The sequence below is a fragment of the Alligator sinensis genome, unplaced genomic scaffold (assembly GCF_000455745.1).
Source record: "Alligator sinensis unplaced genomic scaffold, ASM45574v1 scaffold37_1, whole genome shotgun sequence".
NCBI classification, from domain to species: Eukaryota; Metazoa; Chordata; order Crocodylia; family Alligatoridae; genus Alligator; species Alligator sinensis.
Window position 1 is genome coordinate 1,348,760 of NW_005841955.1, and position 10,491 is coordinate 1,359,250.

Sequence of the window (10,491 nt, forward strand, 5' to 3'; positions counted from 1 at the left end):
CCCATATGTCCAACCTGTCCAGATCTGCTTGTAGTTGTTCCCTGCCCTCCGGTGTGTCCACTTCTCCCCACAGTTTTGTGTCATCTGCAAACTTGGACAGAGTACACTTCACTCCCTCGTCCAAGTCGCTGATGAAGACATTGAAGAGTATCGGTCTAAGGACCGAGCCCTGTGGGACCCCACTGCCCACACCCTTCCAGGTCGATACCGACCCATCCACTATGACTCTCTGGGTACGATCCTCTAGCCAATTCGCCACCCACTGGACTGTGTAGTCATCCAAGTCACAGCCTCTTAACTTGTTCACCAGTATGGGGTGGGATACTGTATCGAAGGCCTTCCTGAAATCTAAGTAAACGACATCAACCCCTACTCCTGCGTCCAGGTGTTTTGTAACCTGGTCATAAAAAGAGACTAGATTAGTCAGGCATGATCTACCTGCTACGAACCCGTGCTGGTTTCCCCTCAGCATAATTTTTCCTGCCGGGCTCTCGCAAATGTGAGCCTTGATAATTTTTTCAAAGACTTTGCCTAGGATAGAGGAGGAGCCACGAGTAAAAGGGGTGAGTCACTAGTCTCAAATTGAGAACAAGTGGGCTGTATTACCCGATGAGGGGCCAGGGCCGGAGTTAGCTCAGTGTCTGGCTAATTGCCCGGCCACCGTGCAGATCAGAGCTGCGGGAGAGGCCCAAAAGGCTGCCCCAGGGCTGGCCAAGGAGTGAAGGGACAAGCCTGATGGCTCACGTAATCACTCAAGGGAGCAGGGTGGGGTGTATGAGGCCAGGTAAAGGGCAAGAGTGTGAGAGGCCTGGTGAGAGCAGGTGGAATGATAGAGGCTCCAGTAAGAGGGGGGTTGTATGTGTGAGGCCCACAACAGGGCAGCGTGACAGAAGCCTAACAATGTGCTGAGTTGGGCCCAGCTTCAAGCCGGAGCATAGTACAACTCACGGAAGTCATCTGTGAGGCATGGAACACGATAAGGGAAGGTCAGAGTTGTGTGTTTACTGCCCACGAACAGCAGGACGCTTGAAGGGCAGCCTCCCACCCAATTAACATCTTATTTTACAACAAGGCGTCACAGCCTCCCTCTTCTCATCCCCAGTATGTGGGTACATCTGTTGTTTGAGTTTTTGTTGGGAGCAAAAGGAAACCTGAAACCGAATAGAAGACCTGCTTAAATTCCCGTGAATGGCTCTCTCCCATCCACTCTTTTCGTTGTAGTAGCTGAGATAGACAAGGTTTGTCAAAGTAGTTTTTATTAGGATCTAGGAGAGCTCTAGAAATAGGCAAAGTCACCTTCCCTAATGTGGCTTATTGTAAGTTACCTAAATGTGTGGGGGTTATCTTGAATCAGTTCTTAAAGTCCTACAAAAATCACCACAGATGGAGGAAAAATAATTCTAGTATTACAGATGACAGAAACCAATGATAAAATATGCATCGGAAACTGATAATCTGGGATTTTCAAGTCCTCTGGTAAATCCAAAATTAGAGACATGTCTCAATACTTGGACTAGCACTGATTTTCTTTTATAGGGCAGTGGGATTAAAGACCTTGGCCTGGAAAGAAATGAAAACAATGAGAAGGAGAAAGGATGCATTCTCTTAAGGTTGTAATACAAACATATGTGCCTCGCAGAAAGAGGAAGAATATTGCTGACAACTTGGGAAGAGTACCCTATGAATAGAAAACACATATAATATCACTTTTTAAAAAGAGAGACTGACCTAGATATTAATAGACCTTGACTTCAATAGTATGCCAAGCGCTGAAGGACATGTGCTAAAGAACAGTTGAAGAGATGGAAGGAAATGAAAACTGAGACCACATATAACGTGGGGTTAAGATGACAATTGTGTCAGACTGATTAATGTCCTTCTATGACAACAACAGACTTACAGGATAAAGATAATGCAGTAAGTAGACTTGCAAATTTGCAAGGCATTTACAAATCCTGTATTTCTTTCACATGTCCTTTTCTGAGATAAATCTGTTATTTAGTATGCTCATTACGTGATGACATAACTGCCTCACAAAACCAACAATGTTTGATGTCTAATGCTGTCTACATTGTAATGGAATTGTCAGAGGAAGTACAGTAGTACTCCACAATAAAGTCAGATTTTCCGGATTTTTTTGTTAAGTAACACTACCTCTTTACACTAAACTAAATGGAGCGGTTAAGTTTCCAAAGGCCTGAGTTGGAGCCTTGCTCCAGAGATTGCCTCTGTCAACCCAGCTGTAAATGAATACCTGGTCACTTGGACTGGGCACCCTAGTGTTAAGCTAACTACTCCACTGTCTTAAGAAATTGGTGTGTTCTAATCACAATAAACCAAACAGCCACTGATCACAGACAGATTTCTGATTTACACTAAACCAACTACATAAGTGTTTTACACATGAAGAAACCACCTTAGAAACTTAGGAAAAGAGCATGAGCTCAAGACAGTGTAGGTAAGATGCACTGATGTAATATATGACTGTCCCAGGGGAGCTGGGATGACAGAGGAACCCCGGGTCAGTAAAGAGCCCCGCTTACCCCCTGTAGAGCTGGAAGAGCCGAAGGAGGGGCGCACGGCAAAAACGTCAACGCGGGTCATCAGCCGTGCATATATACGGCTGTGACAGAGCAGCGGGGGCGGAGGACGCTCCCCGGAAGGGATAAAAAGCGGCCCCGACGAGGCGGCGGGGTGGCGGATGTGAGGAGGTTGGAGGAGCGAGCCCTCATGCACAGGGGATCAGCCGCCGCACCTGGCAGCAAGGAAAACCGGGGGCGGAGCTACAGAAGGCTCCGAGAGAGCTGGTTGCGCAGTAGGCAGCAGCACTGGTGAAGAAGCCAGCTGCGGAGCCGGTAGGAGGGCCAGCAAGGAGGCTGGGGGCATTATTGATGCAGGAGCCGGCTGGGGATCCGCTGACAGCATCGGCAGCAGGACCAGCTGGGAAGTCTGCAGCACAGGCGGCCATAGAGGCGGTGAGGAAGGCTGGTGCAACACCAACGAGGGAAAGCAGCAGCTGCGCCCGCAGCAGAGCCAGCAGCAGCACCTGCAGAGGGACCAGAAGAGAGGTAACAGCAGGGCAGGGCCAACGGGACCTTGTCGGGCGGAGTTAGCAGACGGGCTGAGTCCTGGAGCAGGGCCAGACAGTTGACCCTCGCGGCCCCAGCAGCCTGGAGAGGAGAAGGTGATCTGACACCCCAGCAGGTGAACTGTCTGGGCAGTGGGGCCCGAGCCCAGGAAGAGAGCCACGCAGCCCAAAGGCCAGAGGTCCCTTCGTGAGTCTCCGGGTCCAATTAGATTAGTAATCCTGGTTAATCTTGGTGGAGGGTTAGACGCACATCATCACGGGGTGGTTAGAATAGAGTATTAGGAGCTGTTGTGGAAGGGCCGGGTCGACGGCCCCAGCAGGCTATATGTCGGGCCTGAAGACCTAGACATTTGGCGGACAAGCTGTGGGCAAGAGAGGAGGAAGCCGAAGACACCAAGGAGGCCTGAAGAGGGAGAGCCTAAGGTGGCGAGTGGCCGGGGTATAGGGGAGGTTGGAGCCCCGAGAGTGCCTGCCGGGAGACGCAACGGCCCTGGAGGCTGCCCCAAGGGGGAACCCCCCACTGAGGTACCATCACAAGTCGTGGCAGGCGAGTTAAGGGGACCCCCCTGACGTCAGCAAGCCCTGGGGAGTCCACCCGCAAGCCCTGGGCAGACACAATCTTTGGCCCGGGCGAAGGCCGTGCGGGAGCGCCTATTAGAATGGAGGCGGGCACATTGACCATACCCACAAGTAACATACAATCCATATTCATGCAAGTATATCATGAAATCTGTGCATCTAGATCATAGTAATCAACTTAAAGCCTGTTAAGAATTACATTTTTCTTCAAATGGATAGAAATAAAATTTTTTTTGTAAATTAAAGCAGTTTTAGTTGTCTTTTCAAGATCAGACACAAGCTGGTCCCTTAAGTCTGGGAAAACAGGGAACTTTTTGTCAAGGGAGTGTTTCAGTCCACTTCTCATCAGCATATCAGTTTTGGACAAAAACAAAACACCATATTTTGGAAAAAAACAAAATACCATAGCTATGGAAGTCCTTGACTTCAGGAAAGGTGACTTTGACAAGCTCAGGAGGCTTGTCAGTGAGGCCCTAAGGGACCATGACCACGGGGAGAGGGGAGTTCAAGAAGAGTGGTTGCTCCTCAAGGGAGCGATCCTCAATGCACAAATTAAGTCTATTCCATCTCGGAGGAAAGGCAGCAAGAGGGCACAGCAGCCCCCCTGGCTCTCCAGGGACCTAGCAGATCTCCTGAGGCTAAAAAGAAAGGCCTACAAAGGATGGAGGATGGGAGTCACCTCCAAGGACGATTATTCTGCACTGGTCCGGTCCTGTAGGGAGCAGACCAGGAAAGCCAAGGCTGCAACTGAACTCCAACTAGCTTTGAGCATCAAGGACAATAAAACCACAATTTTTTCTTTGAGGTTTGAGATGGTTTGGACTATTATTCTTCTGAAGAGTAGAAAATAGGAGGATACTTTTAACCTATTAAATAGGTACTTTGTGTCGGTCTTTCATCAGTCCCATGGGACGCCCATGCCCGCTACGGGACAGGGAAGTCGGGGTGAGGGTGATCCCCTGCCCTCCATTAATGCTGACTTCGTGAAGAAACATCTTGGGAAGCTGGATACCTTCAAGTCAGCCGGCCCTGACAATCTTCACCCCAGGGTACTCAAGGAGCTGGCGAGCATCATAGCCCAGCCTCTAGCACAGATCTTTGAAAACTCTTGGCGCTCTGGTGTAGTGCCCGAAGACTGGAAGAAGGCCAATGTGGTGCCTATCTTCAAGAAAGGGAGGAAAGTGGATCCGGCTAACTATAGGCCCATCAGCCTGACTTCTATCCCGGGGAAGATCTTAGAAAAGTTTATTAAAGAGGCCATCCTTAATGGACTGGCCGACGCCAACATCTTAAGGGATAGCCAGCACGGGTTTGTTGCGGGTAGGTCTTGCTTGACCAATCTCATTTCCTTCTACGACCAGGTGACCTATCACCTGGACAAGGGAGAAGAGATTGATGTCATATATCTTGACTTCAAAAAAGCCTTCGATCTGGTGTCCCATGATCGCCTCTTGGAGAAACTGGCCAATTGTCGCCTTGGGTCCTCCACGATCCACTGGCTGGAAAATTGGCTCCGGGGTCGGACCCAGAGGGTAGTAATCGATGGAAGTCACTCATCGTGGTGTCCTGTGACCAGTGGGGTCCCCCAAGGCTCTGTCCTTGGACCCATACTGTTCAACATCTTCATTAATGATGTGGACACTGGAGTCAGAAGCGATCAGAACTGGCCAAGTTCGCCGATGACACCAAACTTTGGGGCAAAGCATCCACACCAGAAGACAGGCAGGTTATCCAGGCTGACCTGGACAGGCTCAGCAAGTGGGCGGACGAGAATCTGATGGTGTTCAACGCCGATAAATGCAAGGTTCTCCACCTTGGGAAAAAAAACCCGCAGCATCCTTATAGGCTCGGCAGTGCTATGTTGGCTAGCACTATGGAAGAAAGAGACTTGGGGGTCATCATTGACCACAAGATGAACATGAGCCTGCAATGCGATGCGGCGGCTAGTAAAGCGACCAAAACGCTGGCTTGCATCCATAGATGCTTCTCAAGCAAATCCCGGGACGTCATTCTCCCCCTGTACTCGGCCTTAGTGAGGCCGCAGCTGGAGTACTGTGTCCAGTTTTGGGCTCCACAATTCAAAAAGGATGTGGAGAAGCTTGAGAGAGTCCAGAGAAGAGCCACGCACATGATCAGAGGTCAGGGAAGCAGACCCTACAATGACAGGCTGAGAGCCCTGGGGCTCTTTAGCCTGGAAAAGCGCAGGCTGAGGGGTGATCTGATGGACACCTATAAGTTTGTCAGGGGTGACCACCAGTATCTGGGGGAACGTTTGTTCACCAGAGCACCCCAAGGGATGACGACTAGGTTGAATGGTCATAAACTACTACAAGACCGTTTCAGGCTGGACATAAGGAAGAATTTCTTTACTGTCCAAGCCCCCAAGGTCTGGAACAGCCTGCCACCGGAGGTGGTTCAAGCGCCTACATCGAACACCTTCAAGAGCAAACTGGATGCTTATCTTGCTGGGATCCTATGACCCCAGCTGACTTCCTGCCCTTTGGGCAGGGGGCTGGACTCGATGATCTTCCGAGGTCCCTTCTAGCCCTAATGTCTATGAAATCTATTATAAAGTGGTAAAGGGTTAATATTTTAATAGGGAAAACAAGGCATAAGAAAGGATCAGCAAATCTTCATGTAAACAAATGTATTTAAAATAAACCAAAATTATGAATCTTTGTTTAAGTGCTTCCCACCAAAACCTATACCATCAAACAAAATAAATAAATTCATCACTGAATACTTAGTCAGATGATAATAAAGTACCAATACCTTTTCATTGAAGTGAATTTCTACAAATTTTCCAAAACGACTGCTATTGTTGTTGCGAACAGTCTTTGCATTCCCAAAAGCTTCTAAGAGTGGGTTAGCTGTTAAAAGAAGGGTTTGAATTTTAAATTGATATGTCATTCACAGTTTACTCAAAACAAGTTAAAATAGTATTAAAATAACTATTCAGTGTATGGACAAGAAGTAGCTCTTGGGTAAAACATGAAATACTTTATCATGGAGATGGCTTCTCTGTATGAACTGCCTTAGGCACAATGTTGCCCCACTTTAAACACAGAAGCTAAACAGTGAAAATGCTACTGTAAGTCAGCTTCTCATCATCGTAGGGTAAAGAAGGGATGTGGGCAGAGCAGCTGATGAGCTACAATCCCCTTTTACTGCACAGTAAATTGTATCACTGTGCGTTCAGCATATTTTAGAATAAGACTTGAATTTTTTTTTAAAGGTTACCCTTTAAAAACAAAACCAATAGTATCTTTTTTTAATTTTTTTTTTCCAAATGATAATATATTGGGGAAACAACTTCTGGTTAAAAGATTAAGCATTCTATACCAGGTACAAAGTTCTTGAGTACATACTTTGAAAAACTCAGTGGCCATCACTGAAAGCATTTCAGCTGCTATTTTCCTGAAGTAAACAATATATTCAATATGAGTCAATATGAACACCAAGCAGACTGCCCCAAAAACTTATTTTCCCTACTTTCCCCTCTCACACATAGTGGTAAAAATATATATATAGCACTAAACACCATGCACAAATGACATTAGTAGATCAACAACAGAAACCAAGAGAAACATTTTAAAAGACAAAATGCATCACTGACTTGAGAAAAGACTTAAAAAGGTGGCTCAGATGACCATTAACTGCTAAATAAGCAAGTAGTAATATTCTGCATTAGCAGTAGCTTTAAAATGATCTTTCAGGACATCCTCATTACAGAGTGCATTGCAAAAATCCAGTGCACAGATAAACATGCACAACTTGAGCCATTTAAAAATGGCTACTAGCTGTGCAGCACAAAGCTTCTGAAAGACTTCATTTTGCCAGCTAGGAAAAAGCAGGAGTGGAAGGCATAGCAACTGTTTCTCTCTTGTTTTGTCTATTGTGAGCTGTAGCTATGAACAAGCCACAAGCTTAAAAATACTTTCTGAAAAGTAAGAGTTCAGTAGAACAGCCCCCCCCTATTAAAATTTCTATTGACAATAATCTACCAGTCTGCTGCTATGAGAACCAGGAGATTGCTGATATGAAACTTTAAACAGTTATATAAAATTAAGAATAACAAAGCAGCAATCTTTGCCTGGCATTTTTTCTTTCTGCCCTTTAGTACAACCATCTCAATGCTAACCTTCTATATTGCTGTTTTTGTTTGGTACTGCTGTAAAAAAAAAGCTTTCAAATTTATGATTTTTGAAAACCTAGCCTCTTCAAAGTTGTTATATTACTTCAGTAAATATTAAGGATTAAAAATATCCTGGGTAATATTTCCAGTGTTCAAAACATAGATTATGGGATAAATAAGCAGCAAGCGGTTCTCCAACAATAGCTTCTGTGAGCATGCTTGTTAAGAATGTGTTTAAAAATTGTTAAAAACTGCTTCAAACATGCAACAGATGATGGTATTCTAGAAAAAAACAAATTTCAAAAGTTTTCTTCAAAAATACCTACAGGCACCAATGAATGTTATGGAATGCAGCTTCAAGCAGCATGGGACCTATCAGTCTTTTTCTGAGATCCCACAGTACATACATGGATTTGGATGCATGTCTATTCAGTTGCAATTAAACAGTATCACGCTTGTTTTTATCATACCTATGGGGAAAAAAACAGTAAAAACCTGCCACCTCTCTGTAAGCAGTTTCAAAACGGCTGGAAATTTAAGTTAGACCAAATCAAACTAGAAGTGAGGTGTAAATGAACCACCACAGAAGCTTAGGGGGAGTCTCAATTACTCAGATTTTTCCCCCCCACAATTCAAGACCAATTTTTCTAAAAAGTTAAATTCTAGCTCAAATAAGAATTGTACATGCATTCTGTGGGTCATAACAGATTATAATAATTGTGTCATTTGGCCTTATCTATGAATATGACATCAATGTAAACCTAGTAATAAAGTAGAAGTAACATTCAGAAGAACTGCTTTACAACACAGGTGAATTACCATGATCCACAAAGGAATAGGAACGTTTTATTCTTGAGAGACAGCTTGTCCTTCATCCCACTTTTTAGTAAAAGCACACACTATGGGCTCCTATACATGTGCAGGGAGCCTGCTCCGATGCACTGTAATTCCAGCGCATAGAAGCAAATTCTGTTAATCGAGTCTGCTGGAACATGGAAATTAACGTTCTCCAGCAGCCTCTAGCATCACGTGCATTAGTGTCCCTGCGCTGAAAAATGGTATTGTTTAAAAGCTCCTTCACTTTAAAGCTCCATCGCCATTTTTCAACACCAAGATCCTGTGTCACTCTGTGACACTCCAACATGGGACACTACGGGCACTTTTAATTAGCATGGCTCTCGGAGCTACGCTAATTAAAGCACCCCCCTTGCCTCCCGGAGCGCACACATAAATGCCCACTGTGCTTTCCAATAAAAATCAGTGTTATCAATGACTGTACAGTAACTGTCCTTACACAATTCATATAAAAAGGAACATTCTAAAGAAGACAGTAGCAAAACCTAGAAACAGCTTTGCAAAAATTAGATGGGAACAGAGCAGTCTGTTGATCAATTATGTCCGAAAAGATCAGATGACATTTCTATTTTTGTCACTGCTGTTTAGCATTTAAATAGGTTGCAGTTCATTTGGTGGAATCCTTAGTTAGGTTTAAAAAAATTGCAATACCTTCTACAATTCTGTCATCAATATCTTGACCAGTACCATAGGATTCAGTCAAATACCTGTAAAGAAAAATGAGATGCCAAGGTCCATATTTTCCATGTTAAGCGTCATGCTGCCTTGGTCTAACTGAGGAGACTGCACATGTATGTGTGCGCTTGTGTATCAGGCTGGCCATTTACAGTTCTCTTTTTGTATACACAATATATATATAAAAACAATTTGCCTGCACTTTTCTTACAGGAAAATAAGTATTTTATGCTGGCTTCAAATGTATTTTTCCTGTATTTCAGTATTTTAAAAATCATATTCAGATTTGTGCATGTTCAGAAAGTGAATATAAACAAACAAACTTGTGATTTATGTAATAACATACAGTGTATCCAACACAAAATTACAGCACAGAATAAACCTTCTGGAAGTTTGAGTCACTCTTAGTGGTTAATTTTAGTTTTAAAAATAGATCCCTGAAAAATTTAGCATCTAATGTCAGTTTTTATTTGTCCTTTTTTTTTTTTTGTAAATACTTTTAAAACAACCCACTGAGCTTCTGTATGCATAGGCTACATTTGAAGGTTTTCTTTTGTATTTAAGAGATACACAGTTTTCTGCTATTACTATTCATAAGGTTTGTTTCCATTTCACCAGAGGCTGAAAACCTTCACAGTTTCTGAAAATTATCCAATCATCTCTCAAAATGGCTGCCTTCTCCTACTGTTTTCAAATGTACCAAGGCCTGTGGCTATACTTAGATAGGATGCCTGCTTTCAAAATTCCTATCACCTCTTTACATGCCCAGAAAGGAGTGGTGGCAACCTACGCTGTCAAGGAAAAATAAATACTGTGAAGATAAGTGACTACAAGCAGTGGCCATCTTTTTGGAGGTGCAGATGGTAGGAGAAATGGGGTATAGAGAAACAATGGAGTACAGGATACAGGAGAAAGGGGAAATTTGTGATATGTGCAAGAGGAAGAGAAGAGAAAGGAGGTAAAAAAAATTAACAAGTACACTGTCTGCATTACACTCCTCTGTCAAAGCAAATCAGCTACAAGTGTCATTCATCTTAACTGAGCAGTATTCTCTAACTGCGGTATTCCAGTGTCATTATTCATAGATTCATAGATGTTAGGGTCGGAAGGGACCTCAATAGATCATCGAGTCCGACCCCCTGCATAGGCAGGAAAGAGT

At 44.3% G+C, this 10,491-nt stretch overlaps 1 protein-coding gene across 6 annotated transcripts in view; it reads right to left on the reverse strand.

The window, feature by feature from the left end:
- The window catches only part of MYO6 (myosin VI), a 190,440-nt gene that overhangs the window by 105,464 nt on the left and 74,485 nt on the right, over positions 1 to 10,491 (reverse strand). For all 6 annotated transcript variants that reach the window (XM_006020470.3, XM_006020468.3, XM_025200086.1 and 3 more), the window contains 2 exons: positions 9,309 to 9,364; positions 6,440 to 6,537 (listed from right to left, as the gene is read on the reverse strand). In XM_006020470.3, the coding sequence (XP_006020532.1) occupies positions 6,440 to 6,537; positions 9,309 to 9,364 (154 nt within the window). The remainder of the gene's footprint in view (positions 1 to 6,439; positions 6,538 to 9,308; positions 9,365 to 10,491) is intronic.